The 19,329-nt window shown below is 39.9% G+C and overlaps 1 protein-coding gene across 7 annotated transcripts in view; it reads right to left on the bottom strand.

Moving 5' to 3' along the window:
- kazna (kazrin, periplakin interacting protein a) overlaps positions 1-19,329 on the bottom strand; it is a 199,032-nt gene that overhangs the window by 50,415 nt on the left and 129,288 nt on the right. For 6 of the 7 annotated variants that reach the window (XM_085393951.1, XM_085393954.1, XM_085393955.1 and 3 more), the window contains one exon: positions 12,154-12,261. In XM_085393951.1, coding sequence (XP_085250077.1) covers positions 12,154-12,261 — 108 coding nt within the window. Of the gene's footprint in view, positions 1-1,590; positions 2,696-12,153; positions 12,262-19,329 lie in introns of those variants that run through there. The other variant, XM_085393958.1, reaches the window with a different exon arrangement.

Here is a 19,329-nt window from a genome sequence, read left to right as displayed (position 1 = left end):
CTGTCAAAATGAGCTGACTGAAAATACATGCAGGCTCCCAGGCATAATGCACTGATTGACATAAACGCATAAATGGACGTGTGCAAGCCTTTGGAGGCACATACAGGCATCAGCACACAAACAGAGCTCACCTGATCCTTACTGAGTGTCAGGTTAGTCAGACAGCAACAGCCTGTCCTGTTTTACAGCTAGCTTTATAGAGAGTACCCATCTACGGGGTTAAGACCAATCATGTCACTCCTCTGAAGCACATGTTTTCTCTCTGGCTGACAACTGTGAGACAAAAATGAGCGGTGTAATCTGCAATGATTGGGGGTGTGGATGGTCGAGTGCTGGCAGAGGTAAAGAACACAGGTTTGATGTGGCGAGAAGATCAAAACCAGAAGATTGTGCTGCTATAAAAATTATCAACAGCTACGACCACACAAAATCTGCTGCTATGGTTATAAGTAGAAACGGCTACATGACTAATGCTGTCCAATTCCAGTTTACAAAAACCGGCCGCAAATTACCTACGTGGTAATCACAGGGCACGCTGGAGAAATTTGAGACGGAAAGCTGAGTAACTGTGCACAATTGCAAATACATAACCACACCTGGGATAGTAAGGGTTGGGCAAAGACGGCCTTCCATATCCTCTAGGTGTTTCTTTTAGCGTAAATGCACCTCTTGTGTCACAACCGCACCTTGAGGTTAAGAAGATTTACATGACACGCTTGAAAAATATACAAGAACGAAAACAAGCTTTGCTAATCTGTTCTGTTATGTGAACTTTTACCTCTGTGCTTGGAATATCTTTAGTCCAAGGTTGAAAAGCCGCTCAGCTACCAGTATGGAGATGCAATGCAGGTATTTGGAAGCAAAACAAGAGGGGGGAAACATCTATAGTTCTTCCCACAGTTGCAGCATTTTTCAGATGTAAGGTAATTCAATACTCTTCAGTTAAAATAGTCAGAAACCGTCCTCGCTGATGCGGCGAAAATTTCCTGTGTTAATGAAAGACGTGTATTCAGAGTAAAGTGGCAACTAAGAATCTGAGACCGCAGCGTTTACATTAGAAACACAACACACTGCCTTGTTTACATGGAAAAGAAGGTTATGTGAAGCTCCCCAAACTTCCAAGACTGTTATCTAGTTATCCGCAAGTAGCAAAGCCTCAGTCACACCCTGTTCTGAGACATCCACACTAATATAATAGTGTGAATCACTGTCATATTTTTAGACTTTTGATTTCAGGTTGAATAAAATCTCTTCAAGTTTATTCCATGCAAGTCAGCTAGGAAAAGTAAAACAAGGATGTCTGTTCCCAAACTCAAACAATAGCAGCTACTCTGAGGTCATCTCAGGTTAAAGTCTCCCAACGGCTTAACACTAAAACAGGTGACTGACTACGTATGGCACCAGGCGACATGTCAGCACGATGTGCTTTCATGTTAAACAGCACCACAAATCTCCGGCGATCTGGCAAATTTCGTCAAGCAGGACAAACACAAAGAAACACTGTCTTTTCAGTGTAAGACCTTTGAATGACTGAAACGCACTTCATACTCCAGTCTAACTCTGGCTGCTGCACTTGTTCCATTCACTCACCAGACTTTCCTTGCTCCCTGTCTGATTTCATCCCCTCCCCCGAGGGGAGTTCACCAGAGGACTCCAGGATCTGACGTGCGTCCTGAGACTTTCAGGACAGACCAAATCCTAAAATTACTGTTTCTTCAGCTTCCCAAACTCAACCCTGTCATTCTTTAATTTTCATCCCCTAAAGTCAGGCTCAGTTGACACCAGGAAATAAATCCAGGAGTTATTCCTCTGTCTTTCCCCTGTAAGTGTACCTGTTCAAGGCTACTCCCATGAATTCAATGATACAGTGCATTAGGCCCCTCCCACTTGGCTCAAATAGTTAACTAGGTATGAAGGAGGAGCTCAAAGGGGCCATGACTACGATTTTCCCACATTATTCTAACACAGAGATGCACCAATGAGGGAAAGAGCCAAGCCAAGGTGTAGTCTTACAGGCAGGTGGGTGTTAATTTGTGTGCAATCCAATACCAGCAAGCTGGACAAAACCAGGCCTGTTGACTCGCCCGAGGCTTGAGTAAGCTAATGCTTTTAAAATAACACTTATAGCATCATAAAAAAAGATCTTTAGCACCATTAAAACCACTGCTGCTGTGGGAAACTTTTGCACAAGAAAAATATCACGTGAGTTTTCTTTCTTGTGGTTGTCGAGCAACTTGAACAGTGCAAACTAAGTGTGCTCTGCAGAGTAAAGTAGAAGCTTAGGCAACACAATAATGTTTGGATTTATGACCAAATTTGTGGGATGTTCACAGGATATTGTCGTCATTTCTGGATTAAAACATAAATCCACTTTAAAATGTAATAAACTGGATGTGTTTACACTGAATTGTTAAGGCAGTCTTTTAAAGCCTTCTGCATTGATTTTATATGCCTCTTGTTAATATTCTGGTTGACAAGGAATGTGTACAAAGTCACTGTGACTTAAAGCAGACACAGATGCGTGCCATTTGTAATCTTTTCTTTTTGTCCAACCACCCTTGCAGTGACACGATATTTGAGGCAGGACGGTGAGTGAAGAAATGCTGATGGCCTAGTAGTTAGACAGAAGGAGCTGAGATTTTAAAGAAAGTTGATAAGCCCATGCATTAATTAAGGTTTATTCATCTTTCCGCAAGGAAAAGATAAGACCTTTACAAATGAGCAGAATGATGACGATGACTATAAAAGTATTTCCTACAATTAAAGCACACATAGGGAATTAGTCATAAAAAAGACAAAACAGTAGAACAGAGACTAATCAGAGAATAACAACGAGGATGTTGAAGTTATTTCCCCTTCATTCCACATAGTAATTAGGAATAAATCAGCAGTTTCTGTATGCCACTCTTTGCACAAAATTCATATTATATCAGGTGATTCAAAGTCAAATTTTAAGGATTTAAAATTTCTCTTCTCACTGTTAATCTCATGAATTATTTATTTATATGCATTTTAAAAACCTTACTGGCCTCCTGGTGGTGTGTTGTCAAAAACCTTCTTAAACCATAATTTAAAAGTCTACTTTATGCTCAAATTAGAAATCAAACATGGCAAAACAATGCAGCGTGAAATGTGATCAAATATAGAACAATAACTACGGAATTGCTCTTTATTATACGACATCCATAAAGTATGTTCTGGACTCAACAATAGCAAATCACAAGACTTACTTTACAGACGTGTTTGTAAAAGCCCATGTGTACATTTTACTACAAAGAGCAAATATCACAAAAGTGTCTGAGATGTCTATTGCACCAGTCTATTTTCTTCTGTTTATTCAATTCAGGGCTGGAGCCTATCCCAGCTGTCACTCTGAGTACACTCTGGACAGATCTCCAGCCTACAGCAGGGCTAACGCAGAGGGACAGACAACCATTCGCACTCACATTGAAACCTACGGCTGATTTAGAATCACCATTTAACCTAAGCTATACATGCTTTTGGACTGAAAGACAGGAGAACCCAGAGAGAAGCCTCACAATTATGGGGAAACTATCCACTCCACACAGAAAGGACCCACTGACTGAATCTGAACCCCAGACTTTCCTGGTGTGGAGCAGGGCTCCTAAATACCGCACCACCTTGCCACCCCCCGACTTCTATTGGAAATATTTCAAGGTCAATTAACATCTATGGCAGAAGCCTATGTTATCCACATATAAAGCACAAAGTAAAATGAACTCAACTGAATTAAATAAGCATAAATACTGACAACATGGGCACATAGAGGCACTATTTTTTGTGAGGCCACATCAAATACAAGACTTTGTACTGTGAACATGTGCTAATGTGATTTCACTTCATGATAACACACAAGGATGTTCAGCAATGCGTGGGAAGAAGTCTCCTGAGTTATATTGTCCCACACAATTGGAATCGAGCCACTGATTTTTTGCTGTAACTTATTTTTCCTGTACAGCCGTAATCCCATTCCACAGGATGGTAACCAATACCTTTTAATGCCAGTGAAGAGGAAAGATGGAGTTAAAGTAGCTATAAAGGAAGTCATGTACCTCTGCACAGTGTGTAATGAATCTACGGATGAGACATGACTCAGCTTCCAGCTCTGGAGAAAAGTCATTTATCGTGTACAGATGTTGGCTGTAAAAATTTCTACAATAATTTTAAAGAAATACATGTGTGTGTGTGGAAGGGGTGGGGGGGACCTCAGTGCAGTACCAAAGAAATTATTGCTCTGCTGTTCTTGAAATGTGAAATGAACTGGCAATTAGATTGGGTTTTACCATATAAAACAAAGGCAAGCAAGTTGGATACATCATTTTTATTATACTGTTCTTGCTTAAGATTTGTTGGGACATGCTAGAAGACTATAAGGTTACTAGTAAGAGATCCAACTGTAGCTCAAACTCAGACACTTATGAAGACAAAGTGCTAATCAACAGCTCTGTTGGGTTTCCTAATTAAAAGAATGTACTTGGCATTCACTGGCTATTTACACTACATTAAGACAGCATCAAATCACTCTTCAGGGACTGAGGAACATGGGGAAAATTAGCTATCTGTGATACACATTGCTCCACTGCCTGATGATAAAGTGATTTCCCTGTATTTTATGTGAAATTATGAATGCGAAAGAAGCTTTTCTGCATGTCCTGGATGCCTGGAGGTGATTACCTCGAAGCACAGTCCTTTAAATTAAAAATAATTAGAGCAACCAGTCTCTTTGTCTATGTGCAGTGAATTAGGTTGGCACAATAACTCAAAGAAAAGCAAGCAAAAAACTTCAAATCATGTATGTGTGTACATATAGTATGTGTGTGTACACAGTATATAAGTATAGATCTCTAATGTCAGCAACATGGTGCGGACAAAGTCCACCAAACTGGCCTTTGTTACAACACACAGTGCGTGTGTTAATGGACTTCATGTCCTCATAAATTCTCACTTTCCCTTTTCCTTCTCTCCGTGGTCTTTCTCAACAACCTTCAAATAAATCAGGATTAAATCAGTCCATAAGTCACAAAGTGTGAACTAATGGAGTTAAAAGTAGTAGTGAACTGTGAAGAAGACCAAGTAAAGAGAAGACGGTTCTAAGCAGAATGTGATACAAAAAGTAATAGAGGGAGATGTCTCAGAAATAAAGTTGTCACGGCAGTCTGAGCCACTGTAAAACACTGCAGAGGGTAAATGATCTCACGTACAGCAGAAAACTGCTGCAGCGCTGTTCTCTGCTGCTTAAAATTTCAGCACTGCAGCACTATCCACAACAAAATCAAGCTAATCAATGTGTGTCTTCTGCTGCACATATGCTTTTGTGTATCACTGGCTTTTTTGGCACTATTTCTTGCATTTTTCTATTTGTCCGGCCACAAGAAGTGGAACTGGGGACTCAGCTGCCGAAACATTTTAGCCCATCTGGTATGTGTACAAATCAGTAGGGTCAGGTGGAGGAGTGCATGGTTGTTACCATAAGTATGAGGGGCTATCAGCTCAGCAGTCGCCATCAATGATTCTTAACAACAGTTCTTGACCTGCCTCATAGTGCATTACAGTGATTGAGCGGACGTGACTAAATGTTCCCTTTAAATCCATTTGGTGCAGGGGTTTCACTTTAAAAAAATCTACAAACTATGTAATTTCCCCATAAATGCCCAAATGTTTGGATACATTTGTAACCCAGGGGTTGTAACAAAGAAACATAAGTGTTTATAATGTGTGACCTCAAGACAATATTGCTTCTTTCCTATAATTTTCTCCACACACCTCACCTTTTTACTCTTTTTTACCACAGGCAAAGCACACAAAATGGGGACAGAGATTCAAATGGAAAATTGTAACTTGAAACTTTGCATGAAGTTCTAACGACTACTTAGTACTTTTATTGACCTATTGTGTCTAAACCTAGAGTTTGGCCCACATTATCTTGAACAACACAACTGTTGTTATTTTAAGTAGAGGGACCAAACCAAGCTCGTGTTGCAGATATAGGATGAAGTGATGACCATCAGCTTTGATTTCAGGAGCTTAAAAGAATATGGTTTCTAATTGTTGAGAAATTAATATGAAAGCTGATTAACAGAAGAGGGTTATTTCTTCATTACGTTGTTTTCTTCTACGTTTTGAAGGACAAACTGAAGGTGGCCAGCTGGCTGTTCATTTCATTTCATTTCATGATCCAAGGTACAATTTAGAAATTAAACAAAACACACACACACATTTAGTATCACCTTGGCACAGTGCTAGGCTAAGGTGTAAATCCAAATCCTAATGAGGTGTAGGTGTGGATTTTAAGACTGCAAAACAAACAGAGAAACATCTCAGAAGGAGTCAGACAATATATAATCTGATTAACAGCACAGAGCGTTTAAATTCTGGAATGAAATTTTTAAAACATGCATTTAATTCGGTCATTACAGGTTTGAGTAGATGGCACAGCACACCTGAGTGTTTCTCAAGGTGATGACAGACAACCTGCAAACTAAGTTTCTTTCTATTTGGGTTTGTTTGTAGCTCAGGAGTCATCTAGCCAGGTCATCTACTAATCAGAAGGTTGGTGGTTCAATCTCTAGTCTTCAGTCTGCACACCTAAGTATCCTTGGGCAAGATACTGAACCAAAACCTGCTCTCTGATACATTGAGTATGAATGTGTGGATGTTAGCGAGAAAGCACTAAGGTGTAGGGAAAAAAGCACGTGTGTCGGTGACTCAGGCAGTTTGTATAAAGCTCTTTGACTGCTCAAGTACAGCAGAAAGGTGCTACACAAGAATCAATCCATTCATCAATCTACATGTTATGTTTTTGACACATTTTAAAATGAATTCATATTTCCTTATCAATCAAAACACAATATTCGTTAGTGTCGTAGCAAAATAAAGTTTTGAAGTGTGAACTGGAAACTCATTAAAAAGCTGTCTGTGGCTCTTATACTTTGCATTAAACTAATAAACGGTCTGATTATTTGGCAAGAGCAGAAATCTAAATCTTTGTAGCGCCACAGCTAACGCAATGGGTTTTAATTTACACTCCTTGAACACTTTTCTTAAAAACTCTTTAAACCCATCTTAAAAATGTTTTGAGAAAGGTCTTAGCTATTACCGGTACATTACTCAGTAAAACAGATGGCTGTACTGTAACCAACAAAAGCCCTGCTATAAAGTCTTTGGTCACAGATTTTCATCTGGGATTCTGAAAGCAGATGTGACTAGAGGGAAGGGTGGCGGAGGGGAAACTTAACACCAACACAAACGTTCCTGTTGGATCCCTTTTTTAACCTCTTAATGTATTATCTATGATATTATGGCTTGTTGAGTGGTAAAGACCACCCAGAAGTCTGTGCTTCAGATTTGTTTAGTTGTTTAGTAACTCAGTCCGTTGCTTGGCACTAAGTAACCAACATATGTGTTGTGTGTTGCGCCCATTCAGTTTATGACTGCAACTGCTAACCAAACTTGCTGGCCTCACCTGACAACTTGAATCTATTTAAGATAACTTCTTACATGGTGGCAGCTTATACATCAACATTGAAGCTACAGTGGGGCAAAAAAGTATTTAGTCAGCCACCGATTGTGCAAGTTCCCCCACTTAAAATGATGACAGAGGTCAGTAATTTGCACCAGAGGTACACTTCAACTGTGAGAGACAGAATGTGAAAAAAAAATCCATGAATCCACATGGTAGGATTTGTAAAGAATTTATTCGTAAATTAGGGTGGAAAATAAGTATTTGGTCAATAACAAAAATACAACTCAATACTTTGTAACATAACCTTTGTTGGCAATAACAGAGGTCAAACGTTTACTATAGGTCTTTACCAGGTTTGCACACACAGTAGCTGGTATCTTGGCCCATTCCTCCATGCAGATCTTCTCGAGAGCAGTGATGTTTTGGGGCTGTCGCCGAGCAACACGGACTTCCAACTCCCGCCACAGATTTTCTATGGGGTTGAGGTCTGGAGACTGGCTAGGCCACTCCAGGACTTTCAAATGCTTCTTACGGAGCCACTCCTTTGTTGCCCGGGCAGTGTGTTTTGGATCATTGTCATGTTGGAAGACCCAGCCTCGTTTCATCTTCAAAGTTCTCACTGATGGAAGGAGGTTTTGGCTCAAAATCTCACGATACATGGCCCCATTCATTCTGTCCTTAACACGGATCAGTCGTCCTGTCCCCTTGGCAGAAAAACAGCCCCATAGCATGATGTTTCCACCCCCATGCTTCACAGTAGGTATGGTGTTCTTGGGATGCAACTCAGTATTCTTCTTCCTCCAAACACGACGAGTTGAGTTTATACCAAAAAGTTCTACTTTGGTTTCATCTGGCCACATGACATTCTCCCAATCCTCTGCTGTATCATTCATGTGCTCTCTGGCAAACTTCAGACGGGCCTGGACATGCACTGCCTTCAGCAGCGGAACACGTCTGGCACTGCGGGATTTGATTCCCTGCCGTTGTAGTGTGTTACTGATGGTGACCTTTGTTACTTTGGTCCCAGCTCTCTGCAGGTCATTCACCAGGTCCCCCCGTGTGGTTCTGGGATCTTTGCTCACCGTTCTCATGATCATTTTGACCCCACGGGATGAGATCTTGCGTGGAGCCCCAGATCAAGGGAGATTATCAGTGGTCTTGTATGTCTTCCATTTTCTGATGATTGCTCCCACAATTGATTTTTTCACACCAAGCTGCTTGCCTATTGTAGATTCACTCTTCCCAGTCTGGTGCAGGTCTACAATACTTTTCCTGGTGTCCTTCGAAAGCTCTTTGGTCTTGGCCATGGCGGCGTTTGGAGTCTGACTGTTTGAGGCTGTGGACAGGTGTCTTTTATACAGATGATGAGTTCAAACAGGTGCCATTCATACAGGTAACGAGTGGGGGACAGAAAAGCTTCTTACAGAAGACGTTACAGGTCTGTGAGAGCCAGAGATTTTCCTTGTTTGAGGTGACCAAATACTTATTTTCCACCCTAATTTACGAATAAATTCTTTACAAATCCTACCATGTGAATTCATGGATTTTTTTTTCACATTCTGTCTCTCACAGTTGAAGTGTACCTCTGGTGCAAATTACTGACCTCTGTCATCATTTTAAGTGGGGGAACTTGCACAATCGGTGGCTGACTAAATACTTTTTTGCCCCACTGTATGCCCCTCATTCCTATTCTCTATGGATGCAATCAGAGGAGTCGCCCCCTGCTGGTCATTGATAAGAACTTCATTATTCAGACCAAGAAACTATACTCAATGAGATTAGCTTTATTTGGCTAACCTGGATTTCTGGTACTAGGGTTCAGTCTGAACTGAACTGAACTAGCAACAACTAAACATCACAGCTTTACAACTAAATTTATGTTGTTTTGTGATGACATTTCAGTCATTTAAATATGACAACAGGTTAGACAAATACAGCCTGCCTCTGACTGGATTCTGTGGGATGTAGAAAGAAGAACAAAACAGGATTTTTATTGGTAAATGGTCTAATATAAGCTTGTGTTTTACTGAATTTTCTTCTTAAACTGTTTGTTAAAGCAAGCCAGCCATGCACACACATTGGCGCACACACGTAGGCATACACCCACATGTACTGATATGCATATTTGGGTTTTTTTTCCCCCCTGTAACAGTATTTCCTTTGAAGACTGCTTAAATAAAGCCCTTCACAGCAGACAAGTATGATCTAGACCCTTTGAAATCCAGCTTTTAGACTTCATGACCTTTGAGTTCTACTTTTCAGAAGCCTCCTTTAATGAAGCCGTTAGAAAGCGACAAAGACCGAAGACAGTCTCACTGCTGCTCTGCTCCCTCCGTCAGCTTTAACCTCTCTGTAGCTTTTAACAGGAAGGCCAGAGGACACACAAGCACACAGATAAGATCGTTGTCTGTGCAAACTGCGGCACAATTTTCTTAGGATTCATAAGATCACATTTCTGTGGATCGACGGCTCAAAACTCCATTACAGGGATATAATCATTATGTCCAGAGTAATAAGTCTAAATTACCATTTCCCTTCCTTTCTTTGGTCATACTAGCCGGATTATGTAAAAACTGGCCACGACCTTGTGATCATGGCATACAGCATGTAACATAATAATATTGCTCTGTCCAGTTACTGCACTTATGCAAATGAGTCACATTAAAATGGCAAGCCTAGCTACTCTTGGACAATTGTGTCTAAGCATTTCTGAGTAGCTATTTCTGATGTGTGTAAATTACAATGGAGAGGCCTGGATATTGTTGCTGAAGGCAATTTAGCTGCCACTCTCCCACTGGCTGTAAGAGGGCTTCGATTGGGGCAGGTGTTTTGGAAAGTGTCAGCACATGAGAAAAATGGAAGTGCTCAGCAGAGACCGCTCTGCACAGTCACCCCCCCACACGCACAGCTTCACATTCTCCCGTGCTTTATTAATCGTTTGTTCTTTTCTGTCTCCGCCCGCTTCACCGGTTGATTTTCTCGTGTTAATCAGAATATGCCTGCAATAACGTTTCCTTATGTAATCCCTCACCTAGTCTTTCTCCTTCTCCTTGCAGTGCTCTTCAACTCTTTTATCCTCCACTTCCCCCTTCCCTGTCTGTCCTTCCCTCCTAAGCCAGTTTTCCCTGGAAGCCCTGTTTGACTCCTTCGCATTGACCTTCCTATCTAATGTGGCGCACATACCAAGCCTTGTCCGGCTGGTGACATCAGTGCCACTTAATGTGCCGAAGCAGCACCTGTCTTCATTATGATCCAGCACTCACTGCTTACATTGGTCTCTCCCTCTCCTTCCCTGTCTCTCTCTCTCATAGCACAGCCTCTTAGATCCCCGTTCTCATTCTGATGAAACTTGTGGTGATATACGTGGCCTTGGCCACTGCAGGGGTTTGGTGTGCCTACGTGCTTTTTCCTGAGTCTGCACATTTACAGCACCCAGGAAATGTCTATAGAACTAAAGGACCAGCTGCTTTATGCTCTGTAGGAGTGACGCACATATAAAAGGTTTAAAAATATGACCGAATCTGTCAGTATATCTGCTCGCTTGAGTCTCAAAAGCAGAGTTTATATGTTATCATGTATTTTATGTTTACAGTATTGAAGTGTTAATAATTTATTAAGCTGTCGGTGAATGCAGTGAAGAATGACAGAAATACAAAAGTAAAAGTACCTTACAGTTGTAATCAGGCACAAGAAACTGCAAAAAATGATTGTCGTGTGACCATTTGTGAGTGCACTCAGTACCATCGCCACACTGGCACACACTATTAGGAAGAGACAAGAGACCTGGCATTCAAATAAAGCCCTAAGCAGGATGCTCTAATGAATAAAGGCCCTGGGCGGCTGCCTGGATGACAATAAAGATCCATACTGGAACTGGCAACTTTACAAGACACACTAGTCAGGACACACTTCTGGACTGACGCCGTACTTAACATCTTTGATCTTCTATAAAAGACTCCAAGCTTTAGTGATGAAAGTGCTGGAACATGGAGACGGACTCCAGACAAACTACTAAAAGTGTTTGTCTGGAGAGCGGCTGGCGCTAATGTGAGACCCGTCTGACCACCCAGTCAGATAAGCATCATGGGAATAAATACAGTCTTTAAAGTTAATAGGCTGCTTTTCCAGATGGCTCTCGGTGACACAAGTGACTAAACACACAGGGCAGACTGTGGTGACGGTGAAGCATGAGCTGAAGTTGGGTAACCGTTTAATAAAAAGTAAAACAATCATTTTCTAAATTGCTTCTAAGTGCATAATATTATAATTACTATGAACTTCTGACCTCGTTTAAGTGATTAAAAAAGCATCTCTTTTTATAACACATAGAGCTTAAATAATATAGTACACTTGAAACAACATGGTGGAATCAGTTCTTAGTAGTTTAAGTAATACACACTCTCATTTCTGACAAATGCAAGCCGACACTGCTGAGACGGGGGAGTAAGTGATGCGCTTACTGCATTACAAATCCTCGCGTGCACATCTTAAAGACCCTGAACCTGACATGTTTATGGATTTAATGCATTTCCAGCTGCATGTGTGTGTACATACACTATATTTGCATATGTGTATTTGGGCGAATCTATATGAACTTTCACATCCACCAAAGCTTTAACAGCAAAGCAAGCGCAGGAAATGAAACATATTTCACCTGATTAGAGTCTTACCTTTGTCCAGAGAGGCATCTGGAGAATTGAAGTCCATGAGACTGCTGATTTCAGTCTTGTAACAGAGTTCGGTAGCCGGGGGCTTCTGCCTCTGGTGGGGAGAGGGATCTAGGAGAAGAACAAGCAACCACCGGTTTTAACTTGATGAATAACATGTAAAAGGATCAATGAATACAAAGAACAATTCATTTGTATGATATGCAGTTTGCACTATAAGTATTTGGATACAACAAAGTTTTGGTAATCTTGAGTCCGCACACCACCAAGGTAGACTTTAAATCAATAAAGCTGCGATTCAAGTGCAGATTTTCAGCTATAAATCAAAGGGTTTCACAGAAGTACTGCTTTAACTGTTTAGGAATTACAGTCATTTTTAGTCTTCCAGTTTTAGAAGCTCAAAATTAATTCGACAATTAACTGACAGATGAGCCCTGTTCCCCCGTTATTCCTTGGTAAATTGTGCAGATAAAATATCTGAGGTTGGTTCCAAGTGCCAAACTTGCATTTGGTAACTGTTCACTGCAGCTTTCAATATGAGGTCATAAGGTGTCAGTGCAACTGAGTGAGGCTATCATTAAGCTATCAGAGGGACAGCAGCCAAATCTATATTCTGGATCTATAAATTCATGGACCAATAGACCTAAAAGACCACAGATGACGAGTAAAGTGGGACAAATAATTATTCCTTTGGCTAATAAAACCAAAACAAAAGAGGTAGGCATATTGTTATCAAAATCTACAATCAAAAGAATTCTTTGGATAGATGAAGCAAGAGAAACTTACCAAGGCAATGGGAGAAAAAGAAAAGTATGGCAACGTAAAGAAAGAAATCATAATCCAAAGCATTCCCCATTATCTGTCAAGCATGATAGAGACAATGTTGCGGCAGGTATGGCTGCCAGTGGACCCAGGTCATGAGTGTTTATTGATGATGTGACTGCTGATAGAAGTAGCTGGAGAAGTTGTGAAATGGGCTATACTCTCTGCTCAGGTTAAGCTAAATCTGCAACACTGGTCACACTGACAGCACTTTGCACTGCAAGTGGATAACAACCCAAAGCAAACTGCAAACATTTCTCAATGCAACTAAGCTGGATATTTTTCAAAGGCCAAGATGACCCGATCTCCACCCAACAGAGCAAGCATTTCAGCTTTGACTACAAGGCTGAAGTCAGCTGCAGCGGTCGGTGACGTTCATGGGTTCTAAATTTCACTGTCTGCAAGTCATTGTCTACTAAGGATTTTCATCCAAGTAATAAAAACAATCTTAAAAATTAAAATCATGTCAGTGTGAAAGTCTCTGAAATGTGGGACTATGTTTGAAAATGGTTTGAATTAAAGCTGAAAGTCACCTCAGTCAATCAAGATGTGACTGAAGTGCAAACTTATTAACATAAACAGACCGACAGGCATTACAGGTTGCAATGTGTGTAGGAACCAGAAGGATTAATGCTGCACACAACACCAACAAGTCCACAAAATCCTTCCCAGTACACACATAATCAACTTTTACTCCTCACTCCTTACACTGTAAGGAAACTGAGAGACTGATGCACACACATAAATATTAGCATTTTTATAACCCAAGTGCATTTGATTTCATGTGAGGTTCAGTGGTTTCTAATATAGTTTTTGGTTCCCACCAGTGGCATGCAGTGAATGCATATTGAATGCATTGCTCCAGGTTAACTCACATAAAAGTGTTTGCTAAAATGACTTTGTCACTTAGACGTGTACAGTCAACTTCTGCTGTCCTCTCAGTCCATCACACTCGTGCATGCATGAAGAGTTTTAGACACCCAACACCCCAAGAATGACAATTGCTACTTCAAGACGAATAATAAAGTTCTCTTAGCAAAAAAAAGTTGAAATATTTGAGATTCTCCTCTGCTCACACATACAATAAAATTCCCATTTCTGCAAACTACATCTTTTCCACTTCACTCTTCAATCTCTGCTCCTCCCTGGCCTCTACCCGTTCCTTCTGCCATCACTCCACCACCCACCTATTAAGATGCTGTTTGCTGGTTGAATTATTTGCAGTAATTGAGCACAGATGTGTCTGGGAGCTGAAGTTCCAGGGGTGGTGCTGTCATTACGGCAAGATTAGTCATCTCACTTTTTAAAATGGGTTTTATAAGGCTACAAATAACAGCCTGGCTCCCTGTCCCCCACCTAAGGTGATTGGTAAAACATGAGGGCTGTTTTTAACTGCGCATAACTCTTTGCCACCTTGCAAACGTATAATTTTTCAAACTCGCCCGAGGTGCAGCCTTTGGCACTGGGAACACAGATGTCAGTTTTTTGAATAATGTATAAATTCAAAGCTCACACTTATCTGCCAAGTTCAAGCCGTTGCTGCCCAGTAGCCTCGTGAAAATGTTTTATCTTCCCTGCATAGTACCTTTGACAGGCCCTCACCGACATTTAAAACCCAGGCAAAGGCTAAGAGTATGGTGGAATAAATGCCAAGGAAGAAGTAAACCATGACAGCTGTTTGATGACGATAGTAAGGTTAAGCCGGTATGGAGGGAAAAAAGCATAGAAATATGATGCAGACTGAGCTCAGGTATGACTTGACAATTTAAAAAATAATAATAATAATAAAAAAAAAAAAATATATATATATATATATATATATATATATATATATATATATATATATATATATATATATATATTTATTTATTTATTTATTTTTTAACTGTGAATACCATCATGTCGAGCTAAAATAACAATTTCCACAAATACCTTGAACTCATTTACTCCTCATCTCTGGATCTCTTCATCTCTCTCTCAAGTTTCAAGTGTTATCCAAAGGGTATTTTGGTCATTTCAGATTACATTAGATTTTTTTTATAAGATTATGAAATGATCAAAATACTGCTAATGATTGAACAGACTTGAACACCTTTATAAAAAAAACTGGTCTGAATATCCACAAGGAAATGTTTAATAATCGTATTATGTATTATAAGGAGTGTATTAATCAAACAAAATCTGCTTACTACTCCACCATTATCTGTTCAAAAGATGACTCAACCAAGATACTGTTTTCACTGTTCAACTCTTCTTTCAGGTCACCAGATTCTTTACCTGCTCATCTTTACTCATCCTCCTTTTGTGATTCTTTAATGTTATTTTTCATTGAGTATATTCACAAAATACACCAAGAACTGGTTTCCAATGTTCCATTTAGCTCTTCCTGTGTAATTCATCTCCCATCACACTGTTTTTCTGCTTTCCAGCTCCCCTCGGTTACTGATATTTCAGATTTCATCTGCAAGTCAAAACCTTCTACTTGTCAGCTAGACACCATTCCTACAGTTTTGGTTAAGGCATGTTTACCTTCTTTGCTTCCCCTCATATCTGCCATCATCTGCTCTTCACTTACCACTGGAACTGTTCCTTCTTCCCTCAAAATTCCCGCCATCACACCAATATTGAAAAAAACTGGTCTAGATCCCAATAATTTTGAGAATTTTTGGCCTATTTCCAATCTACCATTCCTTTCAAAAATTCTTGAGAAAAGAATTCCACTCACAATTAACTAATAATAATAATCTGTATGAACAGTTCCAGTCTGGTTTTCGCCCCTCCCATAGCACGGAAACAGTACTTATAAAAATAACCAATGATCTTCTTATGGCAGCTGACTCCGGTTCACTTTCCATTCTTATTCTCCTCGATCTGAGTGCTGCTTTCGACACTATTTCTCACTCTATACTTCTCAGTAGGCTAGCCTCTATCGGTCTCTCCCATACTCCACTAGCCTGGTTTAAATCATACCTGTCTGATCGCACTCAGGTCATTCAACTCAAATCCTTTACTTCTCAGCCCTTCCCTCTGACCACTGGCGTGCCCCAGGGATCTGTCCTAGGGCCCCTTCTTTTCATTATCTACCTTCTACCGCTTGGACATATTTTCCGTAAATACAATATCCATTTTCAGTGTTATGCCGATGACACGCAGCTTTATCTGTCCACTAAACCTGATTCTGCTCTTCACCCTCTGTTTAGCTGAACAAAATTCATGGTTCTCTTCTAATTTTCTCAAACTCAATAGTAATAAATCCGAGCTCCTCTTGGTCGGCACTAAATCAACATTATCCAGAACCAACAGTTTCTCTATTACTATCGATAACTCACCGGTCTTCATTTCTTCCTCTGTGAAAAGTTTGGGTGTCATCCTCGACAGTACTTTACCTTTCAATTCACACATTAATAATGTTACTCGGTCTGCATATTTTCAATTGCGCAACATTAATCGTCTCCGTCCTTTTCTCACCCCACATGCCACTGCCATTCTTGTCCATAGCCTTGTTATTTCCCGGATTGATTATTGTAATTCACTTCTTTTTGGTCTTACTCAAAAATCCACCCACATGCTCCAACGCGTCCAGAACTCTGCTGCTCGTATCATCACCAGGACCCCTTCTGTCCACCACATCACTCCTGCCTTGCAGCAGCTTCATTGGCTCCAATATAAATATCGCATCAATTTCAAAATACTCTTGTACACATTTATTAAGGCTATTCATCATCTCTCTCCTCCATATCTCTCTGATCTGGTTAAGATCACCGCCCCATCTCATTGTCTCAGATCTTCTTCTTCCCTTTCACTCTCCGTCCCTTCCCCCGTCTTGCAACCATGGGGAGCAGGGCTTTCAGCTGCTCTGCTCCACGACTCTGGAATTCCCTACCTCCTAATCTAAGAAATATCTCTTCCTTCTCACTCTTTAAGTCCAAACTCAAAACCCACTTGTACAAAATAGCTTATCCCACATAACCTCTCCACTCTGCTATTTTATTTGTTTATGTCTTATGCTTTTATGATTCTGTAAACTGCTTGCTTTTATGTTGCTTTTATTCTACTGTGTACAGTGACCTTGAGTATTTTGAAAGGCGCTTTCAAATAAAATGTATTTTTATTATTATTATTATTATTATTATTATTATTAACACTGGTTCAGTTAGTGCACACTTAAGTCAAAGGTATAGAGAGATTTCTGCTCTAAGGATTTTATAAGAAATGCTTTTCAAATTTACAGGTTTAAGATAAAAAACACATTTAACAGTAGGGGGAGAGATCAGTCAGTCTGCAGCTCTGAAAATATAAAATGTCATTTTTTTAGTCAAATTGATTTATCAGGGAGGTAGATGTGTTTTTTCGGTCACTGTTCATGCCCTTTGAATCAAAGCGCTTTTGAAATCGCTGAATATGTGGGTCTAGTGTGGTCCAAGTGCTTCATATTGATCGTTAAATCTTCAGCTCAGCTCACCGAAGTCAAACGTACACTATATCAAAAGGCTGATAATATTGGAGTGCTGAAGAAACAATGAAAAATATCATCTTTTTTGTTGCTCTGCATCGCTGCATTTGCTGCACTGCACCTTGAAAGAGAGTGAAGCTTTCTGTAAACCTTTCCCTGTGCATCTTTTAAATCATGTTTGGTGTGATCTATTAAGGATTTGAGATAAGAGCATCATTTCATCTCTCTGTTTCCAGCTTCCTGTTGCTTTTTCCCCATTTCCTCATGGTCCAACCGGAATATTATCTGAAAAAAAGTATTTTTTTCCTTATTTCTCTCAAAGTGCACATATACACCACACACTGTTAAAGCATATAGGGGTTTGTTTTTTTTTTTCCAATCGGGCATAAAAATGAAGAAAGCTGCACACTTAATGTGATGCATACATTATACACCATCAGAGTGCATGTCATTGCATGCCATTATTGCTCGATTTTGAACCGTCTTTACCTCCTGCACCTTTGGATTTTTTTAGGTTTCCCAACCAAAGGTCAGTCTTTCAGACTTTATTGAAGCATAGGTATGAAAATATATAACATATAAAGGCAAAAACAAAGTCTGCGTAATCCTAACGAGCTTGACAGTCAATATTTGTTATGACAACACAGCCTGAACTTCTTTAGGCATGCTCTTTCATTCCTTAAGGGAAAAAGACTTACCATTCATGTCCTACAGACATAACATGACATAAAAATACTTATTTTCACCTTCACTGTCCAGTTTCCTCAGTTTTCTTAAGGACACACTGCACACCATGTTGACATATGTCACGTTTTCCTCTAATTTCACCTTGTTGGTGAAAAAAGTCTTATAATATTTAATGCCTGTCAAACTGTGTTTAATTTGGCCTTTTTTTTTGTAGACTCAACTAAAGAGCTGTGAATCAATGATGTGTTTTAGTAACATTATGGATATGAAAAACGGATAATCAAATTCTTTGTCTCAATGCATGACTAATGATTGTTTTGCCTGTTATGCATATAAGTGAATGAATGAATGGTTGCCACGTTACTGCTAGTTGCCACCTGTCTGTAAGCCCCCTTTCGAGTTAGAAGAAACTGCAAGAAAAGAAAAGCGACCTGTGAGGCTTGCCAGACTAGCCATTAGGTGGCCACCGTGCGAATATGGCCCATGGATAAATAACCGAAGCATTTCATGCAGAAAGCTGTGTTTTCTGTGGGAGAGAATAACATATTTTGGTGTGAAGTTTAGGTTCCTGAATTTCTGCAGACAGAGGACAAAATATCCAAATACTCACAATACTGAGGAAGTTCAGAAATAAATAAGGATAGTATGCAAAGTTTTGTTGTTGTTGTTTTTTTTTACCCATTTCATTTAAATTCCCCCCAAAATGAATTTCAGTACATCACATCAGAATCCAGCTCTAGCCTCATTTTTAAGCTACAAAGAAAGAAGGAGGTTTGGGGATAATAATTTGACATTCACAACACTGACTCATCAGCTCTGTCTTATTAAGTAAGAAGCAGCGTTTGTGTTTGCAGAGAGGTTTATACACAAACATAATAGCTGCAAAGGGGTTGCAATATCTCTCAAAATAAAACGTTCACGAGAAAGCAATAAACTGCGCTGCAGCAAATATGTTTTTGGTTTTTTTGTTGTTTGTTTTGTACAACTGATGAGAATTTATGACACTCTTTGACTTGGTTCCATTTTCCCATCAAACGTCCTCGGTTTGCTTTATGAATAACAAGCAGTTCAACTTAATATTGAGCACACAAGTGAGGAAAAAGGTAATTGTTCTTTGATGAAATAAATATTGATTTGGCAGAGACACTAAAACAACTGTTATACTTCATGCAGCTTAGTAAATATGTACGTAATTATCAGAATCACTTTGCCGATCC

The sequence above is a fragment of the Rhamphochromis longiceps genome, linkage group LG20, assembly GCF_057381845.1.
Source record: "Rhamphochromis longiceps isolate RC_006_pf linkage group LG20, R_longiceps_female_GT1.1, whole genome shotgun sequence".
NCBI classification, from domain to species: Eukaryota; Metazoa; Chordata; class Actinopteri; order Cichliformes; family Cichlidae; genus Rhamphochromis; species Rhamphochromis longiceps.
This window is presented reverse-complemented; position numbering and strand designations above follow the sequence as displayed.